Consider the following 27,274-nt stretch of genomic DNA (forward strand, 5'->3'; position numbering starts at 1 on the left):
TTGTTTTGGTATTACTGTCGACTAGAAAGTATGAGTAGGTAGGAATCAAGGGAGTGTAAGAAAATTAAGTGGGATGGAATCCATCTTCTATAGTTGCACAAGCAGGGGGCCATGCTCAACTCCCAGATGCTACTTAAACATTTAGGTTGGTGTTTCTTCAAAGGTGCCTATGCAATGTGGACATCAAGCTCCTATTGACTTTTGTATTAAAGAAACTGTGTCAGTGAGAATGTTGGTCTTGTTCAGTGTTTCTCACTCTAGTTGCACTTAAATAGTACAGTGTGGAATTAACTGATGACTTTAAAGAAGCAAACTAAAGTGTATCAGGAATCTCCTTCACAATTTTTAGAATTCCCTTCTTTATCTGCAAAGCATCTGTTTCTATAGTGATGGGAGTATGCCAATAAGAGAACTATAAAACTCAACACATACTATTTTGAGTCAACATCTGTTGAATTATATTTGTTCAGTAGACACTTATCCTAGTTCAGTAAAATTCTTTTTTATATATTACTTGGAATGTATTTTAAATCTCAAGTACATGAAAATGTAGGCAATGTAGTTTCAATAGTATCATTCAATATACATATGTATCTTGCAGTGACTTCAGTAGCCAAGAATGACTCATTACATTGACACCTAATCTGTACCATCTCTCTTATATTAAATGGAGATCTTCATATTTCTCATCATAGGATCCTCTGCCTCTGATCTGTAATTTGCAGGGCTTTTCTCCCAGCATTCCAGAAACAGTCACTGTAGTTTCATATTCCACGTTACTCCTAAAATACAAAGGAAGAAGACAGTTCAGTTAGCTGGCCGTTCTACTACATGCAAAAACACAGCACGGTTCTTTAAAGGAGCTGGGATGAGAAGAAGTATGGGGTGCTGGAGGGGGATGCTCTGGCAGTCCTCACAAGCAGCTCCCCATCCCTGTTGCTCCTGGCAAAGGTGCGGCCAGGTGGCTGTATTGCAGTAGGGATGCTGCCTCCATGTGAAGGCAGTGTGCCCTCAGCTCCCACTGGCTGCAATACCTAGCCCATGTGCTGGAAGGCGTTGGGTCCATGCTCTGGGAGGGGGAACAAACGGTGTGCATTCAGAGCCACCTGGCCATGCCTGGCAGCAACAGGAGGGTCAGGGAGCCACTTGCAGGGAAGTGAGCACCTCCCGCCTGTGTCCCAAGCCCCTCCCACAGCCCAGCCAGCCCTGTACCAACCATACTGTAGACAGGACTTTCTGTGCAAATCAGAAATGCCAGTTTATTGAGCTTGCTAGTTGGTGAAGTGCCAGATAAAAGGGCTAGTACTGTAATTCAAAGAACTGGGCAGCAGTATGGGAGAGGCAATTACTCCTTGCAGAGCAGCAGTCTGCAAGGCCTTTCTTCGTCAACTCCAAAGACAGCAAAATGCTGTTCTCTTACTGTACCTTGCAGTAAAACTGATCTTTAAAGCTACTTTGGTGGGTGAGCTGGCTTCATGGGCCTCGAGAATTCCATGAGCGGGAGAGATGGAAAATACTTCAATGTTATGCCGTTCTCGTTGGTCTGCAGCAAAGAATGAAAATATCGATTGAAGAGTCTTCCCTGTTGTGTATAATGCAGTATTCATGTAAGCAAAGAGTATATCTCCTCACTTGTCAATTAAAATTGGGATTGTCACATGCCTTTGACTAGTCTAAATCTCATTTGCAGGGCCAGCTGAGATGGTGGTAGTGGTAAATGGCAAAATAAAATGGTCTGGTCTGGTCCTGCTCTCACTGAAGTCAATGGACATTTTACCATTAACCTCATTAACTTCAGTGTAAGCTTGTTTCTAGTGGGAGTTGGTGGTGCTCACCTCCTACCATCAGGCCTTAAGGGCCATCTACACAGCAGGGCAAAACTTGAATTAAACTACGCAACTTGAGCTACATCAATTGTGTAGCTTAAGTCAAAATAGCTTAATTTGGCTTTTGGAGCTGTCTACACAGCAGGAAGTTAAAGGAAGAACACACTTCCTTCAACTTCCCTTACTCCTTGTGAAATGAGGGTTAATAGGAGTCGGAGTAAGAAGTCCTCCAGCTCAACTTTATTTCGAAATAAAGGCTTGTAGTGTAGACGTGCACTGTGTTATTTCAGAATAACATCAGTTATTCTGAAATACTGCTGCTGTGTAGACATACCCTAATTTGGAAAAATAAATATGGTGGATCTGACTCTGTTCTCTGGTGTACATCTGAAGTCATTACTGTAGTCAGTGAAAAGATACTGGAGTAAAGACAGTGTGAACAGACCCTGACTTGGTTCTTACCGGATGGTTGTTATCATGTTGTACGTACTGACTAGGATGCATTCCCATCTTACTATAGAAGAAGACTAAAACAAGCATTATACTCTTCTAACAAAAGGAATCTATTGCACAGGCTTAGTACCCAGTAAAGCAGTCCAGTAACTTCTGCATCTGCTCCTGTTTAACAAAAAAACATCTTCTGTCCTAGTTTGGTCTACAAAGCAGGTCTCAAAATCAACTGTCTCACAAGAGAGTTCCAGTAGCGGGACAGTAAGGTATGCTGTCACTGGCACGAGCTGGAAAGATACAAAAGAGGAAAAGAGTTAAAAAAAAATTCCATAACTTTGTCCAAAAAGAAATGAGCATTATTTAGGGCAAGCTTACACTTAAACAATGCATCGGCACAGGTGTGCTACTGTAGCACTTTAATGAAGATGCTTCAAGCTAATGGGAGAGAGCTCTCAGTCAGCAGAGTTAATCCACCTCCTGGAAAGGTGATAGCTCAGTTAGCAACAGAGGCTCTTCTGCCAGTGTATCATAGATTCATAGAGCTGGAAGAGACCTCAGGAGGTCATCAAGTCCAGCCCCTTGCCCAAGGCAGGCCCAATCCCAATTAAATCAACTCAGCCAGGGCTCCGTCAAGCTGAGACTTAAACACCTCTAGGGATGGAGATTCCACCACCTCCCTAGGGACCCCATCCCAGGGCTTCACCACCCTCCTAGTGAAATAGTTTTTCCTAATATACAACCTAGACCTCTCCCACTGCAACTTGAGACCATTGCTCCTTGTTCTGCCATCTATCACTACTGTTCCTCTTTGGAACCTCCCTTCAGGAAGTTGAAGGCTGCTGTCAAATCCCCCCTCACTCTTCTGCAGACTAAACAAACCGAAATCCTTCAGTTTCTCCTCATAGGTCTTGCGCTCCAGCCCCCTAATAATTTTGGTCGCCCTCCGCTGGACCCTCTCCAATGCATCCACATCCTTTCTATAGTGGGGGGCCCAGAACTGGTCACAATATTCTAGATGTGGCCTCACCAAAGCTGAATAAAGGGGAATAATCACTTCTCTGGATTGGCTGGCAATGCTCCTCCTAATGCACCCCAATATGCCATTAGCCTTCTTGGCTACAAGGGCACACTGTTGACTCATATCCAGCTTCTCATCTACTGTAATCCCCAGGTCCTTTTCTGCTGAATTGCTACTTAGCCATTCAGTCCCCAGCCTGTATCAATGCTTGGGATTCTTCCATCCCAAGTTCAGGACTCTACACTTGTCCTTGTTGAACCTCATCAGATTTCTTTTGGCCCAATCCTCTAATCTGTCCAGGTCACTCGGGATCCTATCCCTGTCCTCCAGCATATCTACCTCTCCCCCTAGCTTAGTGTCATCTGTGAACTTGCTGAGGGTGCAATCCATCCCCTCATCCAGGTCATTAATAAAGATGTTGAACAAAACCGGTTCAAGAACTGATCCTTGGGGCACTCCGCTAGAAACTGACCGCCAACCTGACATCGAGCTGTTGATCACTACCCATTGTGCCCGACAGTCTAGCCAGCTTTCTATCCATCTAGGGGTGTGTCTAGACTACAGGGTTTTGTCGACAAAAGTGGACTTTTGTCGACAAAACTATACCTGCGTCCACACTGTCTTTGAGTTATGTCGACATAACGTCGACAAAACTCAGCAGTTTTGTCGACGTATGTAAACCTCATTCTACGAGGAATAACGCCTTTTATCGACAGAGTTCTGTTGATAGAAGGTATTATTGCATCTACACTGTCCTTTGCGTCCACACTGTTATGTCAACAAAGCGGCTTGCTTTGTTGACAGAACTGGATGTAGTCTAGACACTCTGTCGACAGAAGCTTTGTCGACAGTATCTGTAGACAAAACTTCTGTCGACAAAACCCTGTAGTCTAGACATACCCTTACAGTCCACTTATCCAATCCATACTCCCTTAACTTGCTGACAAGGATATTGTGGGAGACCGTATCAAAAGCTTTGCTAAAGTCAAGTTATATCACATCCACTGACTTTCCCATATCTACAGAGCCAGTAACCTCACCATAGAAGCTAATCAGATTGGTCAGGCATGACTTGCCCTTCATGAATCCATGTTGAATATTCCTGATCACTTTCCCCTCTTCCAAGTGCTTCAAAATGGATTCCTTGAGGATTCCCTCCGTGATTTTCCAGGGCTGACTGGTCTGTAGTTCCCTGGATTGTCCTCCTTCCCTTTTTTGAAGATGGGCACATTTGCCTTTTTCCAATCACCCGGGATCTCTCCCGATCTCCACGAGTTTTCAAAGATAATGGCCAAAGGCTACGCAATGACACTTGCCAACTCCCTCAGTACCCTCACATGTATTAAATCCAGGCCCATCGATATGTGTATGTTTAGCTTTTCTAAATAGTTCCTAACTTGTTCTTTCCCCACCAAGGGCTGTCCACCTCCTTCCCATACTGCATTGCCTAGTGCATTTGTCTGGGAGCTGACCCTGTTTGTGAAGACAGAGGCAAAGAAAGCATTAAGTACTTCAGCTTTTCCCACATCATCTGTCACTAGGTTACCTCCCTCATCCAGTAAGGGCCCCACACCCTCTCTGAGCACCCTCTTATTGCTAACATGCCTGTAGAAACCTTTCTTGTTACCCTTCATATTCCTTGCTAGCTGCAACTCCAATTGCGCTTTCGCCTTCCTGATAACTCCCCTGCATTCTTGAGCAATATATTTATACTCCTCCCTGGTCATCCATCCAAGTTTCCACTTCTTGTAAGCTTCCTTTTTGTGTTTAAGCTCACAAGGATGTTCCAGACAAGCCAATCTGGTCGCCTACCATATTTGCTTTTCTTGCTGCACATCGGGATGGTTTCTCCCTGTGTCTTTAATAAGGCCTCTTTAAAATATTGCTAGCTGTCCTGGACTCCCTTCCCCTTCAGGTAAGCATACCAGGAAATCCTGCCCATTAGTTCTCTGAGGGAGTCAAAGTCTGCTCTTCTGAAGTCCAGGGTGAATATTTTGCTTCTCTCTTTTCTTCCTTTGGTCAGGATCCTGAAATCTACCATCTCATGAGGTTGTTACCCACCTCTGCTTCCCCTACTAGTTCCTCTCTGTTTGTGAGCAGAAGATCAAACTGCGCCTGGTCCCTGGTCAGTTCCTCCAGCACTGTAGCAGTGTCTATAAAGTTCCTGTAGCAGTGTCTATAACCACATCACTTAGTGAGGTGGATTTTTCACTCCTCTGAATGAGGTCTGGGCTACACGACAGTCAATTTCTCAGATGCTGACTTAGGTAAGAGAAGAGAGAGAGAATCCACTCTACAATTTCGATTTAGTTTAAGCCTATGGCCTATTATGAAAGTAAATAGTGTTGCTTTTTCAGGGAGGTTTTCAGAATAGCCATTGTATGTTCTCAAGGACATACATTCATTGTGCATTCTGGTTAACTTTTGAGTGCTGTATGAAGACACAGACATTACATTTCACTCTAGCTTCTCTTCATTCTTCAGAGCTGTATCTAGCACATTGGGCTTTGCTCACTCTGGTATCTAAAGATATGGACAACATGGTAATCATCAGGGCTCAACAAATACACTCGCCCGCTCGCCCACGGCAAGTAGATTTTACCAGCTGGTGGTGTGACGGGCTGGCCGAAGCCCGCATTACGGGCGGCACGGCCCCATCCGATCCGCCGGCCGGTGGAGGAGCAGAGCGCCGCTGGGAAGGGGGAAGTGTGGTGATTCTCAGCAAGTGGTGATTCTCAGTGCCGGGCTGCCTGCGTGCAGCTCTGGCACAAGGAGGTGGGGCGTGAGCAGAGGGCAGGATGCCGGCAGATGCCAGGACGCTGGCATGACGTGGCATCCTGACGTCACGGCCAGCGACTGCCGGATTCAAAAAGGCTCCGGCAACCCCGCAAAGTGGAAGGCAGAAGCCAGGTAGGGGAGGGGAAGGGGCTTGTGCTGTGCTGTGCGGTGCTGTGTGGAGGCGAGAGGAGGGGAAAGGAAGGGGGAAAATATGGGGAAGGGGCTTGTGCTGAGGGGAGGGGAAGGGAAAATATGGGGAAGAGGCTTGTGCGGAGGGACGGGAGGGGAAAATATGGGGAAGGGGCTTGTGCTGAGGGGAGGGGAAGGGAAAATATGGTGAAGGGGCTTGTGCTGAGGGAGGGAGGAGGTCAGGAGAAGAAGGGGGAAGGCACCAAGGGACAGGGGTGCAGGAGAGACAAATCCCAGGGGGCCAACTGCAGACAGTGAGGAAAAGGGCAGAAGGGGAGGTGTCAGTGGGAGGGGAGACAGTGATGCTGGGAGAGGAGAGGGTATAGGCATTGGCGGCTAGAGGGGGGAAGTGGAGGTGCTGGAAGAAGGCTTGAAAGAAGGGGTGGGTATGAGGAAGGCGGGGATGGAGCAAGGCATTTGTGAGGGCACAGGGGCATGAGGGGAACGGGGGCAGAGGGTGGTGAGGGGGTGGGCATCAGGGAAAAGGAGGGCAAAGGGGGCAGGGGCAGTGAGGGAAGGGGGAGGCACCAGGAGGGTGCAGGTGCCTGGGGATTCTGGGGGTGAAGCAGAAGGGCAGACACCTGCAGGGGAGGGACCAGCACCAGAGGAGAGAGGCAGGGCAGGTGTGTAGAGGGAAGTGTTAGAAGAAGGGATGAGGAGGGGTAGCTCACATGATCAGAGTGGGGCTACTGGAGGAGTGGGCACATGGGGGAGAGAAGGGCTGGTAGAGGGGGGCAGGCCGTAGGAGGGTTGAGGGCAGTGAGAAGGGCAGGAGTCAGGACAGCAGAGGAGGGTGAGGGGTTGGGGGGCAGCAGGCACCAGGGGAGCTGATGGAGCAAGGGGAGGAGACATGGCAGCAGAGGGAAAAGGTAGAGGTTTAGAAGATATTTATTAATAACTTATTAGTAATTACTGTTCTTATTCTTCTTAGGAATTTATGCCATTAAGAAACACTTTTTTGGGCGGGGGGGGGGTGGCGAGTCCCTTTTTTGTCTGGCGAGTAGGGTTTTCCATAATTTGTCAAGCCTTGGTAATCACAGTCAACTAGTGTGAAATATAAAGTCTCACTGGAGAGTGCCACCATTTGGTTGAAATGTAAAATCTAGGTCTTCCTGCTATACAAAGAAACTACAGAACTCTTTGGAACTGGCCTGGCACTAATGTTCTCTGTAAGCAGAGGGCTTGTGCAGCCACTCAGGAAAGACTCAAAAGCTGTCCAGCCGATTTACTTCATGCTAGGTTTTTGTTTCTGCTAGTGCACATAATTTATTCCACAAATTGGATGGAAAAGTTTAGATGGAACATTGGCTGGCACACTGAGATTAAAGCTGTTAACTTGAGAGTCTCCTGCAGTTAAAAAGTTATTACTTTTGTGCATTGCTGCTGCTCATTATTGATTATCTGGCATGCTTTACCCTAAAAGCAGCTGCATTTCAGTAATGGGTAAGTTATGAAAAATATCTGAACATCATTCTTTATTAAAGGTGCATCATGGATATAAAAGCTTTTGCTGTTACTTTTGTTCTGAAGTACTTGTTACCTGGGTTGTTCTGTTACTATATTCAATGACCAGATTTTGACTGAATTTCACTTTCCTATCTCCATTCTCAAACCGGAGCACTTGGATTCCTGAGACCAGCTGGACTGCTGGCAGATCCTGATATGTAAGTAACTCCAGACTTGTGTGAAATGATACTTTCACCTGAGGGGAATTCAGATGAAAATGTGTGAAGTCACTAGGAAATTCACAGTAAAAACATCCCAACAGCTCCTCCCCCATATGCCCATTCCCATCATGACCCAACAGCATTATACCACTGCCCAAAATCCTATGGGAACTTGTACAACAAAGCAAAGCTAAAACAATAATCTTGATATTTTTCAAACTGCAGAACTATTTCCTAAAGGCAAGTTCTATGAAAGAGAGGAGAGGGTGAACTGCACTGCTTTAAAATATGAGGAGAAACCCCCTCAAGTTTGAGTCTGAATTCCCCTGATTCTCTTCTCCCTGACACCAATTTTTACAAAAATAATTCCATTGCTTTCATGGAGTTAGTCATTAAACTAACCTGTGGAGAACCTGTGGAACTCCTTGCCAGAGGAGGCTGTGAAGGCTAGGACTATAATAGAGTTTAAAGAGAAGCTAGATAATTTCATGGAGGTTAGGTCCATAAAAGGCTATTAGCCAGGGGATAAAATGGTGTCCTTGGCCTCTGTCTGTCAGAGGCTGGAGAGGGATGGCAGGAGACAAATCGCTCGATCGTTGTCTTCGGTCCACCCTCTCTGGGACACCTGGTGCTGGCCACTGTCGGTAGACAGGATACTGGGCTAGATGGACCTTTGGTCTGACCCAGTACGGCCGTTCTTATGTTCTTATATTACTTTTATGTATGGGTACGCAGTCAGAATCAAGCCCTGTGTGCCCATGTTGATGTGTACATTTAAAAATGATACATACATTTTAAAAGTGCATTTGAGTTATTTCATTCTTTACTTAGTGACTTTCCTGACACCAGCACATAAAACCCTGCAAATCTGCAGCTATCTGCTTTCTATCCATGGGTGGTTCATTTTTATGGATGTAGATGCGGATACAGATTTTATATCGGGAACTCTGCAAATTGTGGCTCTCCGCATCTGTGGATGTGGAGATCTGTGGATCATTTTTGCAAATGTAGATATAAATTTTATATCTACACATACATCTAAAACCAAACAAGATGTCTTCCCCTGTCACTTAATATATGGTTTGCAGACGGGAAGATCAGGATTTGAAAGGAAGAGTGAGAAGCCAGAGATTTTCTTTTACATTGTAAATACATTTATCATTTTGATATTAATACTCATTTAGTGCTTCCTGCAAAGTGACTTCAACGGGACATAGCTGATAAAGCATAACAAGCACCATTGTACAACTGTATTTTTCCTCCCTCCCCAAAGCTTTTGCAGTTCACCTAGATCAGGGCTACTCAACTTTGGAAGCCCTGGGGGCCATAATGATACTCGCAGCACAAGCCGAGGGCCGCAACTTAAGTGTGGTTGTACGTACATGCAAATATATATGCAAATAGCTTATTTCACACTAGTGGGAATAAATAAAAAAATTAAAGCAAGACTACAGAACACACAGGCCCCATTTAAATCAGTTCTGCTGATATTAATAAAATGCAATATTTACTTGATTTCCACTCATATGACAGCACTTTTAATGACAGTCCAGGAATTTAACTACTAAAACACGTATCAACAGAAGACCATTATATTGACTACTTTTTTGTTTTGGCTTCCACCCGCGGGCCGTGAGTTGAGCCCCGCGTAAACCCAAACCGCACCGCGGGCCGTAAACAAACAGGCTGCGGGCCGCATGTGGCCCATGGGCCGCATGTTGAATAGCTGTGACCTAGATCATTATCGTACATCAATTGTTAAGGGCTTATCTACATGGTGCATTAAGCTTTACAAGAGGAGTGGGTGTAAATTGTAGAGATTATCACAGTGGACACCAATGGCTGTTGAAACAGTACTACATTCACATATATAAGGAATGAGTGAGCATACACTGGAATTTACATCCTTATAGTGTGGAATAATGTACTGGCCTGAGGAACTTTTTTGAACCTACCAGCATGTTTTGCTGTGGATGAAGTAGAAGCTCCTCCCTGTTGGTGTGGGATGTTTTCAGGTTCTTGTTGGGATCAATACTAGACACAGTGAAGGGCATAGATAGGAGGATCTTGAAGTGCAGAGGAGCCTCTGTGGAATTGGTCAGTTTCAGGTTGTAAGTAATGACTGACTCTGTCAAAACCTGAAGAAGAATGTGTTAAACTATTTTCTATCTGAATTCACTCCAGAGGTTTCAAAGCTTTCTAGTCTCTTGAGACCTTGTATAGCATCTGAGATTGGAGGATTCTGTCCCAAATAACTTTTTTCTTAGTGTGGGTGCTTCAGAATCCTGTTATATTTTTTTTCATGTTTAATAAAGTTTTAAAACAAAATTTTGATAGGACTTTGTGAGTCACCAAAATTCACAAACTATATTGGAAACTAAATCACCTTCATTCTGCTTCCAGATTCTTTTTTAATCTCCTGAAAATGAATAATTATTTTGATACTTAAAAGCCCTCTAGAGTAAATTAACAAAAGACAGAATAACCATCTTCCTGAATTAACATTTCCTTTCTTGGTTTATAGTTAATTATACTCCGTGTTCTCTGGCCCAGTTTGTACTCTTATAAAAAAAGTTATCCTATTGGATGTTAACTTTTAACACTGCATTATGAGGACATGTCATTAAAACCATTGTTTTACAGATAATATGAATGTTGCCATGAAATTTTCTTAATAGCCGAGCAATAGATTAAATAAACTTTAATGAAACAATGTGTATGATACTCACTCCAGAAGACAGTTGATCTGGTATGAGATCACTTGCCATTGAATGAAACACGATTCCGCTATCATGATCCATTTCTACAGTTAACCTGAATGTAGAGAATCAAAGCCTGTTAAAAACCTTTCCTTAGGTTCTAATTTCATTTAATTTATTATAAGTTTGTGAACTGTCAGAGCTGTTATACTTACAGAGCAGGCTTTACAAAAGCTTGCAAGTCCATTCTCAAAGGTTCAACTCCATGGCCTTGTGAACGAGTCACCTTGCCAGGTATCTCTTGTGCAAGCTGATGGGAGCAGGAAGAATACATGAAGATCAAATTAGTGTTTCAAGGATGAAGCACTAACTTTAATCTGAGAGGGTATTTCTCAAAGGCATCAGCCACAGATCAACTTTGACACTGTTTGGCCTATTTGGAACAAATTATGCTACCTCTATAAAAATTCTGCTCAGCTATCAGAATCTGAACTACATTGCATTTTGAATACAAACAACATTTCTCATTAGATTACATGAAAATTTCTCATTAATATGAAGACTACTCTTGTTTCCTAAAATATTATAAAATTGCATTGCTAAATATTTTATTATAATTAATAACACATTGTGTTTAACAGTTGAGAGTCTCAAAGTGCTTTACAAACATTATTTAAGCTTTGCAGCAGCCTGGAGATTACATTTTCCATTTTACCAGGGAAAAGTCTCATCAAAGATAAATGACTTGTCCAAATTCACCCAGGGTATGTCTACACAGCAAAGTTATTTCGAAATGACAGCCCTTATTTTGAAATAACTTCCCTGGCGTCTACATAGCCAAACTGCTATTTTGAAATTAATTTGAAATAGTGGAGGGCTTATTTCGAATTTGGTAAACACCATTCCATGAGGAATAACACCAAATTCGAAATAACTATTTCAAAATAACTGCTGTGTAGACACTTATATCGAAATAGGGGGCCTCCAGGTTTCCCAGGGTGCCCTGGTGCCCACTCCGCAGCAGCCACACACAGTAACTCCTGACCTGATACCCTGCTGGACCTGGTTCTGGCCGGCCTTAAATGTGATTCAGGGTGTACTCAGTGTGGACGCGCTATTTTGAAATAGCAAAACGCTATTTCGAAATGCATTTTGTGTGTAAAAGTGTTATTTCGAAATAACGCTGTAGTGTAGACATACCCCCAGTGAGTGAGAGGCAGACCTGGGAATAGAATCGCAAGTAAGTTCTGATTCCTTATTCACTAATTAAGTATTAAAAATTGTTATAGTACGGCCAAGATTCCTGGAACAAGTGGGACTCTATTGTTCTAAGGTACTGTACAAACATAACACATGACAAGTCCTACCCCAGGGTGCTTACAGTCTAAAGGATGACATAACAGGTGGATGAAACAAATGCGCTATGGCAGGGGTAGGGAACTTCAGGCCCCAGGAACTGGATGCAGCCCCTGGTTTGCCTAGATCCAGCCCATGAGGCTCAGGGCTCCCCACAACACTGGGGCACCTGCACTGGCACACCATCCCCCCCCCCCCACACTGCTGCACCATGGGGCTGGAGCACATACAATCTACTAGCCTGGGCCCCCATAGACTCTGGTGTGCAAGGGGAATGTGGGACGTTCCTTTCTCCTTCTCAGCTGGGGGCCATGCCTCTGAGGGTTGGTTTGGGTTTTTTTTTTTGCTTCTCTCTTGTCTGCATCCCCTGACTTATTTTTCTGTGGGTCAGCAGCCCCTGACCCAAAAATGTTTCCCCACCTCTTGGCTATGGAAGTGAGGGCAGGAAGTACTGGGTAACAAAAACAACAGGGGTTTTAGTATCAATTAGCTGTGCATGAAGTTATTAGCCAGTCAAGACCAGAAATCAAAATTTACCACTTGCCTCCCATGTTGTAAGGAATAATTATTAAAATGTTTCACTGTTACAGAATAACATTCAGAGCAGAAAGAAGCAAACTGAAGTGACAATACTACGTAGGTAAACACTTAGCTGTGTTAGTATATTTACCTTGCTGTCTAGGCTCATGAAACCTAATGCATACCCCTGACATTCAATTTTGTTAATGAGCTCCGGTAACATGAGTGGAGTGAAGGAAATATGGATGGAGGCACTGCCACCTGCAGGAACAATCTGGAGCCAAAAGATTATACAGGCATTTAGCTAAAGCAAATGAGCAGTTTTGTATTAAGGAAGCATCTTAACAGATTTACAGCTAAAATCCCATTGAGATTTGCAGTAAAAGCATAGATAGAATCTCTTTGGGCTGCTCTATGCCCAGACTTGTCAAAAGAGACAAAATATGAGTTAAAACGAATGTAACAATTTCCATGTAAATCCACACCTCTAATTAGTCTTTGCTAGGCAGTTTAAGCACAAGGTTAGCCTTAACAAAATACATTTTTAAAGGTGTCCTTTGTAAATTCTTGGAACTTAAGTTTATTTAGAAACTTGACTTAATTTTCTGAAAATTAAGCCCTCCACATCTCCAAGGCCCTGCCCTGATTCCTGCACCCGCCGCACTGCCAGACCCCTGCCCTGAAGGAGCTGCACAATGCTGGGTAAGTCTTCTAGTTTCCAAATAAAAGCAGCTAAAGTTGAATGCCAGTTAAAAGCCTTCCCTTGCTGCCCCTTCTCCCCAGTCTCATACATACAGCTGGATATTTACAAACTACAAAGAGGTAAGAGCCACAGCTTACAATCTGTCTAGGAGTTATACAGTAGGGATAGTCGGAGAGAACCCCTTCGTGAGCTCGTATAATTGCAGAGATGATTTTCTGTTGATTATTTACTGGTCTCCAGATTTCAGAGTCACTCTTTCCTTCCCATTCCTTGCTGTCTACATCTGACTCCTACAGGTAGGAAAGGGATAAGGAATGTTACACATCCAGCACACGGCTACATCATTCTCAGAACAAAACAAGAGCAAAATTAGCTAATACCATTTTGTCTCACTTTCCAGCATAAACCCATGTTTCTCCTACTAAACAGTGTGACTAATGGGGGGCCAAAATCAATGGGAGATCAGGGTACCATCTTTGGACTATCTTGCTCATCGCGCAAAACAGCATTCCAGGTCTATGGTATTCTTGGATTAATGTTTTCCAAACAAATTTATAAATTATTTCAATAGTTAATTACTCTTACCATTAAAAAGGTATTCATTCCAATCAGACTGTCTAGCTTCAACTTCCTGCCTTTAGAACATGTTATTTATTTCTCTGTCAGATTAAAGAGCCCCTTATTTAATATTTGTTCCCCGTATAGGTACTTACAGAGTAATAAAAGTCACCCCTTAACCTCATTATTAAGCTAAAGAGACTCATGGAGCTCAATCACTAGAGCGCATGATTTCTAATCCTTTTACCATTCTTGTAGCTCTTTGAATCCTTTCCAATTTATCAACATCCTTCTTGGGGGCACCAGAAGAGGTTACTCACATGTGCAGTGAAGTAAAAAATCTTAAATGAGTCAAAATGTTCCATAGAATCTCTATGGATAGTAATCCCATGCTCCAATAATAAGAATATAGCTGTAGGGATATATTATCGACCACCTGATCAGGGCAGTGATAGTGACTATCAAATGCCTGCACCCTAACCCCCTCATCCTTAGCCCAAACCCAGAGCCCGCACCATCAGCCAAAGGCCTTGCACCCAAACCCTCTATCCTAGCCCTGAGCCCCTTATCCCTGGCCCCACTCCAGAGCTTGCACTCCAAGTAAGAGCCTTTACACCCACAGTCCAATCCTCTGCTCCAAGCCTGAGCCTCTTCCCACACTCAGCACCCCTTGGTCTCACACTCCCACATGAATTTTGTTATGTGCACCTATAAAACAGTGATGAGCGACACATATCACCTTTGTATTGATGGGCATAACAAAATTCATTCTGCTCGGGTGGGAAAAAAATTAGAGGGAACACTGCTGGGCACACCATACATTACATTACTGGAACAGATTCCTCCGTATATTAATCCAATGTGGATTCTGTAGGTAAGATTTTACCCACTGTAAGGATAAAGGGCAGAACTGGCACTGTAAGGCCCTGAGGAGTAAAGCTGGTCAAACCTGAAAACTTTTGTTCTCTGAAAATTTTCTTTTAAAAATTTGCCATCAATATTTTTGTGACAAGTTTCAATTATGCTGCTGGAAACTGCCCCAAAGTTTGCCTTAAATGACGGTTAACAAGGGCTTCAAACAGCAGAATGCATGGACGCAAATTGTATGGTAATATGTAAACCAGCTTGCAAGAGAAATTAAAGTCTAACATTGACAGGGCTTGAGAGCTTAAATGTGCAGTCCAAGTACATGCTACTTCTTGGCAAAGTTTTTCTCCAGCAACCCATTGCTCTGCAATAGCAGTGGTAAGAATGGCCATACTGGTCAGATCAGTGGTCCATCTAGTCCAGCATCCTGTCTTCCAACAGTGGCCAAAGCGAGGTGCTCCAGAGAGAATAAACAGAATGGGTAATCATCAAGTGATCCATCCTGTCACCCTTCCAGCTATTGACAAACACAAGCTAGAGATGCCATCCCTGCTCATCCTTGTAAACAGCCATTGATGGACCTGTCTGTGAATTTATCTATTTCAGCCCTGTTGTAGTCTTGGCCTTTCTCATCCTCTGGGAAAGAGTTCTACAGTTTGACTGTGTTGTGTGAAAAAATACATCCATTTGCTGCCTATTGATTTCATCTGGTGACTCTTCGTTGTTGTTATGTTATAAGGAGTAAGCAACATGTTTACTTTCTCCAAACTTGTCATGATTTTATAGACCTCTACATATCTACCCTTAATTGTCTCTTTTCCAAGCTGAAAAGTCCCCATCTTATTACTCTCTCTTCATATGGAAGCTGTTCTATATGCCTAATCATTTTGTTGCTCTTTCCTGTAACTTCTCTAATTCCAGTTTTTTTTTAAATGGGGCAACCATCTCTGCACACAGAATTCAAAATATGTATATCATATGGATTTATATAAAGGCCATATATTTTCCATCTTACAGGCAGTGCCCGGGTAACGTACAAGATAGGGACTGTAGGTTTGTTCTTAAGTTGAATCTGTATGTAAGTCGGAACTGGCGTCCAGATTCAGACACTGCTGAAACTGACCGCCAGTTCTGACTTACATACAGAATCAACTTAAGAACCCCAGGCGTCCCCAAGTCAGCTGCTGCTGAAACTGATCAGCAGCTGATTCCAGGAAGCCCGGGGCAGAGCAACTCTGCCTGGGGCTTCCTGAAGTCAGCGCTGGTCAGTTTCAGCAGAAGCTGACTTAGGGACGCCTGGGGCAGAGCAGCTGGGGTGCTGCTGGGTTGCTCCAGTAGCTCCGCTCCTCGGTGCTACTGGACCAACCCAGCAGCACCCCATCTGCTCTGCCCCAGGCGTCCTGATTCAGCCGCTGCTGAAACTGACCAGCAGCGGCTGAATCAGGACCTGGGGCACAGCAGCTGGGGTGCTGCCGGGTTGGTCCAGTAGTGCCCAGAGCGGGCACTGCAGGACCAATCGGCAGCACCCCAGCTGCTCTGCCCCAGAGTCCAAAACAAAAGCCTGGTCTGCTGGGGGGGGGGGGAGCACACTAGCTGCGCTCCCCCCCCCCCAGCAGAACAGGGACACGGGGAGCAGAGCCGCAGCGGCAGCGGGGTGCCGCGCCTCTGAGGCTTTGCTCTGGCAAAGCCTCAGAGGCGAGGGACCCCGCCGTGGCTGCGGCTTCAGTCTGGGTGCCTGTGGTCTGCTGGGGACGGTCCCCAGCAGACCACAGGCACCCGGAGTGAAGCCGCAGCCGCGGGGGGTCCCGCGCCTCTGAGGCTTTGCCAGAGCAAAGCCTCAGAGGCGCGGGGAACCGCCGCTGCTGCCGCTTCAGTCTGGGTGCCTGTGGTCTGCTGGGGACGGTCCCCAGCAGACCACAGGCACCCAGACTGAAGCGGCAGCAGTGGTGGTTCCCCGCGCCTCTGAGGCTTTGCTCTGGCAAAGCCTCAGAAGCGCGGGAACCCGCCCGGTGCCCCTGGTCTGCTGGAGAAGGTCTCCAGCAGACCAGGGGCATCGGAGCAGCTTACGAACGGGGCTTTCTCGCCCCGACCTTCGGGGCGAGAAAGCCCCGTTCGTAAGTGCGGATCCGACGTAAGTCGGATCCGCGTAAGTCGGGGACTGCCTGTATTATCGATTCCTTTCCTAATAATTCTGAACATTATTCACTGTTTGATTAAGTGGTTTAAAAAACAGACTGCCTTTATCTTACATCATCTGTCAGCAGGGAACATGGCGAAATGGTGTCTGGGCTGCTAGGGATTTTATCCCAGTTTAACACGATTTCAGGCTCTGAGCTGCTAATACTTGATGCAATCTCATTCTCATCTATGTCTTTAATAGGAAAATGAGGCCCATAAAACAACAAGAGATCCACCAGCTTCTCTTCATCTTTTTCTTGATTATAAGTTTCCCAGTCCATGCGAATGTCTGAATGAAAAAGAAAAAAAACTATTAATGTTAATCAGGCCAATGATATGTAGCTTTTTTGCTCCATGAGAAAAAGTGGAGTAGGTAGCTAATGGTACCTGGATACACTGATGCCAGACACATCCTAAAACTGCTCTTTTTATTCTAGGACCAGTCAGGTAATCCATCAAAGGATCAGGAGAGTATAAATGTGACTTAAACCCATTTTTGCCTATCATCGATCTTGCACTAACATAAGAACGGCCATACTGGGTCAGACCACAGGTTCATCTAGCCCAGTATCCTGTCTGCCGACAATAGCCAATACCAAATGCCTCAGAGGGAAGGATCACAACAGGTAATCCTCATGTGATCTCTCCCCGTCACCCACCTCCAGAGAAGCAGAGGTTAGGGGTACCATTCCTATCCATCCCGGCTAATAGCCATTGATGGACCTAACTTCCATGAATCTATCTAGCTCTTTTTTGAACCCTGTTAAAGTTCTAGCCTTCACCGCATCCTCTGGCAAGGAGTTCCACAGGTTGACTGTGCGCTGAGTGAAGAAAAACTTCCTCTTGTTTGTTTTAAACCTGCTGCCTATTAATTTTATTTGGTGACTCCTAGTTCTTTTATTGTGGGAATAAGTAAATAACTTTTCCTTATTCACTTTTTCCAGACCAGTCATGATTTTATAGACCTCTATCATATTCCCCATTAGTCTCCTCTTTTCTAAGATGAAAAGTCCAAGTCTTTTTCATCTCTCATCATATGGGACCTGTTCCAAACCCCTAATAATTTTTGTTGCCCTTTTCTGAACCTTTTCCAATGCCAATATATCTTTTTTGAGATGAGGCAACCATATCTGTATGCCGTATTCAAGATGTGAACATACCATAGTTTTATAGAGGCAATAAGGTATTTTCTGTCTTATTCTCTATCCCTTTTTTAATGACTCCTAACATTCAATTTGCTTTTTTGACTGCTGCTCTACACTGAGTATGCATACTAGACACAGTCTAGCCAGCTCCAAGATCCCATCCCGCCTACATCTTTATTAGCATTAGCCATGATGAATGTTTTATTTAAGTAAATAAGTCAGAATATCCATATTGGGCCTAGCCCAGTGTCATGTCTTCTGACAGTGGCAGATGTCAGATGCTTCAGAGGGAATGAATAGAATAGGACAATTATTAAGTGATCCATCCCCCTGTTGTTCAGTTCTGTCTTCTGGCAATCAGAAGATTAAAGATACAAACAGACCTGCATCTTTGGTCATCTTGGCTAATAGCCATCCATGGATCTATCCTACATGAACTTATCTCATTATTTTAAGAATCTATAATTTTGGCTTCTGCAACATCCCCTTGCAATGAGTTCCACAGGGTGACTGTGTGCTATGTGAAGCAATTCCTTAGTTTTAGTTAAGCCTGCTGCTTGTAAATTTCATCAGGTGATCGATGGGGTAAATAACATTTTCCTATTCACTTTCTCTGCACCATTCATGATTTTATAGACTATTATATCCTCCCTTAGTCATCTCTTTTCCTAACTGAACAGTCCTAGTCTTTTTAATCTCTTCTCACGAGAACTATTCCCTGTCCTTAGTCATTTTTGTGTATGTTTGGTGATGTTCAAGCCACAGAGAAAGATGTGGCCCATGCACTGAAAAGTTTATATTGCGAAGAGGACGACAAAGATTAGATATAAGTGGGAGTTAGGCAAGCCAGATGGTGCTTAAACTTAGTGTGGGATTAATTCCCCTCCCCTCCCACTCCCATAGTAGCATGATGGTAGCATTTTATTGATATGTGTTAGCTCTAGGAGGGTTTCACAGAAAAAGTGACTTTCAGAGAAGGATCCAGATGAAGACTATTCAGTCAACCACACAATGCACTGGAATAAGATGTTCTTCCATTCACACTACATACTAAAGTTATAATAAAGCTAATTATATTCCTTCACTAGCCTCAGGCTCAAATCCTCCTGCTCTGCTACTATACCAGTGGACTAGTCTGATGTGTAACACCACAATGATAAATGTTTTCATACAGCTAGAGACCTAACAGCATTGACTATTGCTCTATATTAGCTATATTACTGAATTAACTGTTATTCTCTCCTCCTATTCCTTTATTGCCCTAAAAATATCCTAATTAAGAAAGCTGAAGGTTCGTTAATTTCTTTGCTTTCTACTGTAGGGATTGCAATGCTAGGTAGTAGATCTTTTAGAATATGAAATCAGCCTTACCACAAGGAGTGGGGTTGTTGAGCCTGATACATCGGGAGATGGTATCCCCACCAGAGACGTGAGCACCAAACCTAGGAAGAGGAATAACTCTTCATGTTACAATGTGCAATTGCTAAGTCAGCTCCTCAGAATTTTTCTTTTAAATGAGTCATTAACAAAGTAGAAACAGATCAGTTTAAAGAGTCAGTTGTTAGCAGTTTGTTATATTGGAATCAGATAATCTATGGTTAGTTTAGGAAACAGGTATTTTGTATATTCAGCTGATATTCCATTTTCCATTCCCTTCATATTCTGGCCACATAGCTGCCTCGGACTCTTGTGTATGCAAGCAAACGTAATGCTCATGAAACAAGGAGGATCAACAAGTCAATTAAGTGTTGCATTGAAGTGACAGTCCTCAGTGAGCAGTGCACTATGGGTACGTCTAAACTACATGCCTCCGTCAACGGAGGCATGTAGATTAGCCAGATCGGCAGAGGGAAATGAAGCCGCGATTAAAATAATCGCGGCTTCATTTAAATTTAAATGGCTGCCCCGCTCTGCCGATCAGCTGTTTGTCGGCAGATCGGGGCAGTCTGGACGCGACGCGCTGACAAAGAAGCCTTTCTTGATCGGCACAGGTATGCCTCGTGAAACCAGGTTTACCTGTGCCGATCAAGAAAGGCTTCTTTGTCGGCGCGTCGCGTCCAGACTGCCCCAATCTGCCGACAAACAGCTGATCGGCAGAGCGGGGCAGCCATTTAAATTTAAATGAAGCCGCGATTATTTTAATCGCGGCTTCATTTCCCTCTGCCGATCTGGCTAATCTACATGCCTCCGTCGACGGAGGCATGTAGTCTAGACACACCCTATGAGAGAAGAGGGCAGTGATCTCTATCCAGGCTGGCCCTGAATCATTTGAGCCTTCCTATATATGGAAATAGCATTATACAGTCATATTAAAAAAAACAAACATAACTGCATGCTAAACTTAGCTACAGCAAATAAGACCTTAGTGTAAAGTTTGACTGTCTAAACAAAATAAAGCACAGAGTATGTTGACAAATATACCATTGAACACTGTTCAGTAAGGAGGCAGGCAAAGGCAAATAGCATTTACAACTTCTGGCATCCCTACAAACAGTATTTTGGGAGTTATACCTGATTATCGGTATCATTGTTTGATATTCAGTCTGTGGTCCTGTCATCTGTAAGAAGATTGGGCAACCTTTCACAGTCATTTGCATAGGGATTAATGTAGATCGTAAATCTCCCACCTAAGAAAAACAATGCATCTTGGCTATTAGAATTAAACATGGTTTACTTAACTAAATTATATTGTAGCCTTTGAGCCAAATGGATTTAAATTTTTTTACTCTCTTTTAAAGAAAATCAGTGAAATAACTGATCTAATAAGGACTCTTGTTAGCAGGAAGGTCTCAATACCGTGATTTGTCCTTTTCATATTTGTTCATTTTTTTTAATTGTATCCTTTGGTATATATGGTTGTGACTATTTTCTTCCACTATTTGATCTGAGGAAGTGGGTCTGGCCCACGAAAGCTCATCATCTAATAAACCATCTTGTTAGTCTTTAAAGTGCTACATTGTCCTGCATTTAGTTTTATTCATTCTGTCTGATGCCTTTCTTAGACCCCTTCCACCAGGCACAGACAACATACTGGGTTGGCAGAGCACAGAAGTGATGGTTACAACTCTATTTTGTAGATGGAACACATTTATTTTGTGAAACTCTGTTACAGCCCTGTAAAAAACAAAGCCTTCAGCTTGTGACCAAAACTAGGTCCACATGATTTAACAGGAGAGGACAAATGTCCACTAAACCTTGTTAGAAGAAATGATCTAGAAAAAGCTACTCTGAATCTTTACTGAAATCCTAGCAAGCAAAAGAATGCATTTTAGCAAAGAGGAATTTGGGGAAAGATAATTGGCCAAAACCTACCATGCAAATCTGGTGATCAGAACAAAAAGCCTCACCTACCCTACAGATGAGGTCATCATGGTATTCTCCCCACATGTTGTTATAAGCCGTTATTTCTATAATTAGCTCCTGGAAGGCTTGCAGAGTTCCTGTGGAAGGTTGGACATGGAAAGCCACTCCTTTCCCCTGAGACAGTAATGCCTGTGCAAATGCTGAAAGAATAGAGCAAAAGAGCACTTGATAAGATTTCTAGGAAATGGAATAAGGCTTATCTTTCAAACAAATTACAAAGTCAGATCATCAGCTGGTATTAATCAGGGTAGTTCCTCTGGCTTTATGGAGCTATACCTGTTTATACAAGATGAGGATTCAGCCTCCAGAATAGAGGTTCACAAACTTTCCTTATCATGTACCCCCTTTTAGATCTACCAGCTGTCTGTGTACCCCTACCCTTCTAATCACTGATACGTTGTATGTTCTTCTTAACACTACTTGTCTTTAGTCATCTGTCCATATTTTGTTGCTATATACAGATACAGTGCTACATATACAGCCTTAAAACTTCCTTAAATTCTGAACTCCGTTAGCTGAGACAGTTCCTGGGTAACTGAATCTGTTCTGCAAGGTAATTGGATGTAAGGGCTCTATATATTAGTGTATCTGTGTTCTCTTTGGTACATCTTGAAGTAAATTAACTACCGTATTTTATATAACAAATTCACATAAATCTTTAAAGCTTCGTCTGAGAAGCCTATTATGAAAATGCAATAAATAAAATCCACCATTGCACAATTTCCCTTATTGCAGATTGGGGGGGGGGAGGGGGGGCTATCGCGATTACTCTGTTCTAGTGCCACAGTGAACCCTAGTGGGCAAAGGGCACAACTGCAGCAACTTTCCAGCTGAAGTTATTTTCTGTAAAAAACATAAACCGAACATGAATTAGGCGCATGCACAGCGGCAGATTTTCCCCAAGATTAGACACTCTACTGCATATTTTAAATTATGTTTTATTTGCCATGGGCTAGAGTCTAATATCACTACCTATTCATAGTACCTTGCTTTATAAGTAGTCGTAAGGGCAACAGTGCTCTTCTAGATTAATACGAATATCATAGTCTGATCCTTTGTAGTGGAATAACACCTTGCACAACAGAGCCATGAATCTTCCTCATTAGGACCTACTCCAATATAAATAATAAACCTCAAAGGATTCCTCAGTCCACCCAACTCTACTGACATTGAAGGGATGGAAGTCAGCTCAGAATGTAGTCTAATTTTTAAAATGTTAAAGCTCGTAGAAAGGACCACATTGAAAGCCCTGGGCCTGGACTTCTCTAGTCACAGAATAAATACTGAATCCTATGGACAAGCCCCGCAAAGTCTACCAGTAACTTTCAGTTCTGCCCTGGAGGTCGAAAATCTAATATAAAGCGATTTCCATTTCCATTCAGCCCTCTTCCCATGGACACTTGCTGAGTGTATCAGTTGTGAGAACATATCTTTCTGGACAACAAAAACAGCTATTCTCATACCTGATTGTGCTCTCTTGGCTGCATGTCTTCTGATTTGTGCTGTCCTTTTTGCTAAGCTGGCTGTAGTGCTTGTGAAAGGAAAGGACTCAATGATCATTTTGTGAGCAGCACAAGTCTTTGTTAACTTTACAGGCTAGTTCATGCAAACTCTTATGCTGTTGGTAGTAACTATTGCTCAAGGAGGGTATGTCTACACTACAGCGCTATTTCAAATTAACTTAATTTGAAATAGTTAATTCGAATTAAGCTAATTCTAAATAACACATCTATACACAAAACCTATTTTGAAATAGTGTTTTGCTATTTCAAAATAGCATATCCACACTGAGTGGACCCTGAACCGAAGTTAAGGCTGGCCGGAACCAGTGCCGGCAGGGCATCAGGTTAGGACTTAGTGTGTGGGGCTGCTGCCTGAGGCTAACTGAGCTCCGTGCTTAAAGGGACCCTAACCCCACCCCAGACAGACAGTTCTCAGGGTTCCCCGCTTGCTTGTCTACCTCGATGAGGGACAGCAAAGCAGTCCTGTCTTGGAGTGCCCTGAGTGCCCGAACTCGGGACACCACAGCACTTGGCCACATGGAGCCAGAGCTGCCCGTGGGCACGCTGGTGCGTCTTGTGGAGTTGTTGCTATCAGCCCATCTGCACTTGCTGCAGGCTGCCATCCGGGGGGTCCATCGGGTGGCTGTCAGGATCCAGGAGGCCCTGAGGGAGAGCGTCCACCCCAAGGAGCCCTCAGAGCCTCCCCAGTCCTCTCCACCAGGGGCTCGTGCCCCATTCCTCCCTCACGTCCTTCCACTTACCCCTCCCTAGCCCCCCTTCCTGATGTCAAATAAAAGACACGTATGTTCAAAAATAGAAACTGGGTTTATTGAACAAAACTGGGATGGGGGAGATGAACCTCTAGGAAGACTGGGAAAAGGAGATGGGAGAGGGGAAGAGAGAGGCTGGGAGAGGGGAGGGGGAAACCTGGGAGGAGGGAGCTGGAAGTGGGAAGCAAGGGGAAGAAGAGGGAGGGGAAGCTCAGGGTTGGGGGTCTCACCAGACCAACTTGACTTTCATGCAGACCTGCTTCTGGGTTTGCATGTGGCCTTTGGTGGCCAGGCTGGCAGCTATCCTGCCATGTTCCTCCGTCTAGCGGAGATCATGGACGTTGGGGCCATCCCCACCCCAAACCTGAATAAGGTCCATGATCTCTACGCTGGACCAGGAAGGCACCCACCTTCTCCAGCCCGTCAGGCTCCTGGGAGCTGGCAGACTGCTCCTAGGGAGCGGTGGAGGGGTGGCTGCCAGTGGCTTGTTGGCTCATGTTTTGGGGCCACTGGGTCAGGGACCCGGTGGCCACTGCTGGCTCTGGGCTGGCAGGCTTGGAGCTGGCACAGGCACTGTGGCCAGGGTCTACCCCTTTAATGACTCCGGGGCTGGCGGAGAGGAGAGTACGTTTTCCTGGTTGTGCCCAAAGTGGCTGCCAGGGCTCCCTAGAAAGGGCTGGAGGGCCCCTATTTTGAATTAAGTGTCTACACAGCACTTAATTCAAAATAGCTATTTCGAATTTGGCGTTACTCTTCGTAGAATGAGGTTTCCAAATTCAAATTAAGGGCTCCGCTATTTCAAATTAAATTTGAAATAGTGGTTTGCATGTATAAACGCTATTAAAGTTAATTCGAAATAACGACTGTTATTTCGAATTAACTTTGCAGTGTAGACATACCCAGACAGACTACTTAGAATCACATGCTAAATGAATTTTTAAAATAGCTTCTTTAGATGTGAAGCCATTTAAATGCCAAGACACAAGTTCAGGATTATTCAACGCAAATCCTCAGTTGGTGTAAATCAGCAATGCCATTAACATCAATTGATAATCTGGCTCTTTATGTTTCCTGCAAAAGCTGATGGCCTGCACCCCTCACACTTCAGCCAGAGGGTTCATCATTTCTCATAAGCAAAGTCAACTTAAGAAACAACCAGTATTGCAAGAAGTGGTACTGGCCGTTCAGTCCATACTGAATGCTACAGCATGGCAACAGGGGATTGTCCCCTCACACTAGTATACCACCATTTCAAAGGTATTATTCCAGATTTACACAGCAGTGTGAGAGGAAAATCAGCCCCAGTATCTGATTGATTAGCAAGAAAAGGACAACTTACAGTCCGTTTCCGTGTTCCTCTGAGATAACTGGACAGCTACTGAAATATTCAGCCTCTAGTATGAATGGAGCTTCAATTCCAGTATGATTGGTAAGTATTAGCTGACGTGTTACTGTGCTCTTCAATGCAACTTCAGATCCAAAGTCCAACAGAAGATCTTGAGGACTTTGTAGTATTTGCCTCTCATCACTAAAGATAAAAATGATCTCCGATATTAAGCTAGCACTCCTCTTTCTTCATAGCATAGAAACAGTTTTGGCAGACTTGAGATGTCTAGCATAAGGCAGTTTTGATATCTTTTTTTAAAAACACCAACTAGCCTAAGATTTATACTATCAGCATTTGCCAATATTGATTTTCCTTAATTATCTGCCAAATTTTTGCTAATCTGCCAAATTAATGTTATTTCTTGCTTATCTGAAAAAAACAAACAAATCCAAGACGAATGGCTTGAAATACCTTACATGACTACTCTTGTTCAGAGTGTATCACCAGGATAACATTAAAAACACCAGGCAGGTGTAGTCTTTGAAATTATCAAGGAGAGTTGCATTGTCTATATATCAGATTTGGCAATGTGGCAGGAAAACATCTGAACAGCCCAGGATATTTTATCTTAAATTGTATGGTATAGAACTCAACACTTTAATATCCATATCTGAGCATTATATTTACACATTTTAAACATTGCAGAGTTACTTTGGCTTGTGAGGATATAGGACTCCCATCCCTCAGCTGGCAGCAAGAGAAAGCACAGATACTGGATCAGATAATAGATGGATAATTACAGTGTACTGGATGTTAAAAACCAACAAACAAGTTTGGGTAATGATTTTATATCACCTTCATTTACCTGGTAGCTTCACTGTCACAAGGTATCGAATATGTGACATGCAGTCCCTTCACTTGGCCAGAAATGCTCAGTAAAAGAGGTTCAAGCATGTCTTCTATGCTACCGCAGAGGGTAAGGTTGTTCAGCTCACCCTAACAGGAGAAAAGTCACATCTTCTTTGGAAATGGAGTCAAAGGGTGCGTCTACACTGTGGTGCTAGCTCGAAATAAGCTATGCAATTTGAGCTACACCGACAGCACCAAATTTCAAAATAGACTGCTATTCCGACAAGTCTCTTATCCTCGTGGAATGAGGTTTACTGGGATGTCAGAATAACACGCCCACTATTTTGATTGCATTTTGAAATAATGGGTAGCTATAAAGATGTGGAAAACGCTATTTCGGGATACCGGACGTATCCCAAAATAGCACCACAGTCTAGACATCTCAAAGATATGGAAGAAAGATGTCATCATCAAAAGTTTTAGTAAAACATACACCTCTTACTGGATTAAAAAAAAACCAGAATCACATGGAAAGACTGAGAAGTCTTAAAGGTTGCTTAACATGGATTTCCTACCAAAATACTGCATCAGATTTATTTGGTAATAGTACCAAATTGAAAATTTGCTAATGTTACTGTATGTTTTCCATCAGCTCAAATTATGTAAACCTAAAAATGCACCAGACTTTTCTGACTTCTACCAGAAAATGCGGCAGACGTCTGTCTCTTCACTGGTAGGCTGCTTGTGGAAGTGGATCTCATTGCCTGGACACACTGATACTGACCTCCCTCCTTTAACTTTTTCCAGGTAAGGAAGAGTTAGACTATGTCTATACTATAGATGCTATAGTGCAGCGCTTCTCAAACTTTAGCAACCCAAAGACCCCCATTTAGATTCAGAGTTTTTTGGGGACCCGCTGCCTCATCCCTTCTCTAAAACCCCACACCCTGCTTGCTCCATCCCCACTCCCTCTATTGCTCACTCTCTCCCCCCTTCAATCCCTTTCACCAACCTGGGGTAGCAGGTTGGGATGTGGGAAAGGGGTGAGGGCTCTGGCTGGGAGTGCAGGCTCTGGGGCTTGGGTGAAGGAGGAAGCTCAGGCTTGGGGTTGGAGTAGGAGAGGGGGTTCAGGGTGCAGAGTCCTTGCAGTGCTTACTGTGGCTCTCAGGAATGGCTGCCAGGTCACTGCACCCCCGAGGCGAAGGCACTGCCCTAATGCATGCATGCACCGCCCTTGCAGTTTGTACTGGTCACAGTTCTCGGCTAATGGGAGCAGTAGAACTGGCACTTGGGCAGGAGACAGAAGGGACCTAGTGGCCACTTCCTGAAGCTGTGAGAAACCAGGGCAGATAAGAAGCCTGCTTAAGAGGGTGGGGGTGGAGTAGACTTGCCAACCCCAGTTTGAGAAATGCTGCTATAGTGCCATAATAGTGGTCCTGCAGTTGTAGCACCATTGGGTAGACACTTGGTACAATTTCAGAAGGGGCTTTTCCAATGCTGTAGTTCAGCG

The 27,274-nt window shown here is 43.9% G+C and overlaps 1 protein-coding gene across 5 annotated transcripts in view; it reads right to left on the bottom strand.

Annotated features, from left to right (window-relative positions):
• Positions 1–645: 645 nt before the first annotated feature.
• Positions 646–27,274, bottom strand: part of DLEC1 (DLEC1 cilia and flagella associated protein) — a 66,982-nt gene continuing 40,353 nt past the window's right edge. For 3 of the 5 annotated variants that reach the window (XM_075922861.1, XM_075922860.1, XM_075922862.1), the window contains 16 exons: positions 25,781–25,911; positions 24,928–25,116; positions 22,780–22,847; positions 21,305–21,456; positions 20,465–20,580; positions 19,325–19,395; positions 16,880–17,097; positions 13,343–13,495; positions 12,654–12,776; positions 10,843–10,937; positions 10,658–10,742; positions 9,884–10,066; positions 7,802–7,963; positions 2,410–2,563; positions 1,426–1,543; positions 646–782 (listed from right to left, as the gene is read on the bottom strand). In XM_075922861.1, the coding sequence (XP_075778976.1) occupies positions 659–782; positions 1,426–1,543; positions 2,410–2,563; positions 7,802–7,963; positions 9,884–10,066; positions 10,658–10,742; positions 10,843–10,937; positions 12,654–12,776; positions 13,343–13,495; positions 16,880–17,097; positions 19,325–19,395; positions 20,465–20,580; positions 21,305–21,456; positions 22,780–22,847; positions 24,928–25,116; positions 25,781–25,911 (2,142 nt within the window). In that variant the 3' untranslated portion in view covers positions 646–658. Of the gene's footprint in view, positions 783–1,425; positions 1,544–2,288; positions 2,564–7,801; positions 7,964–9,883; positions 10,067–10,657; positions 10,743–10,842; positions 10,938–12,653; positions 12,777–13,342; positions 13,496–16,879; positions 17,098–19,324; positions 19,396–20,464; positions 20,581–21,304; positions 21,457–22,779; positions 22,848–24,927; positions 25,117–25,780; positions 25,912–27,274 lie in introns of those variants that run through there. The other 2 variants (XR_012902132.1, XR_012902133.1) reach the window with 2 other exon arrangements.

The sequence above is a fragment of the Pelodiscus sinensis genome, chromosome 2, assembly GCF_049634645.1.
Source record: "Pelodiscus sinensis isolate JC-2024 chromosome 2, ASM4963464v1, whole genome shotgun sequence".
Taxonomy (NCBI): domain Eukaryota; kingdom Metazoa; phylum Chordata; order Testudines; family Trionychidae; genus Pelodiscus; species Pelodiscus sinensis.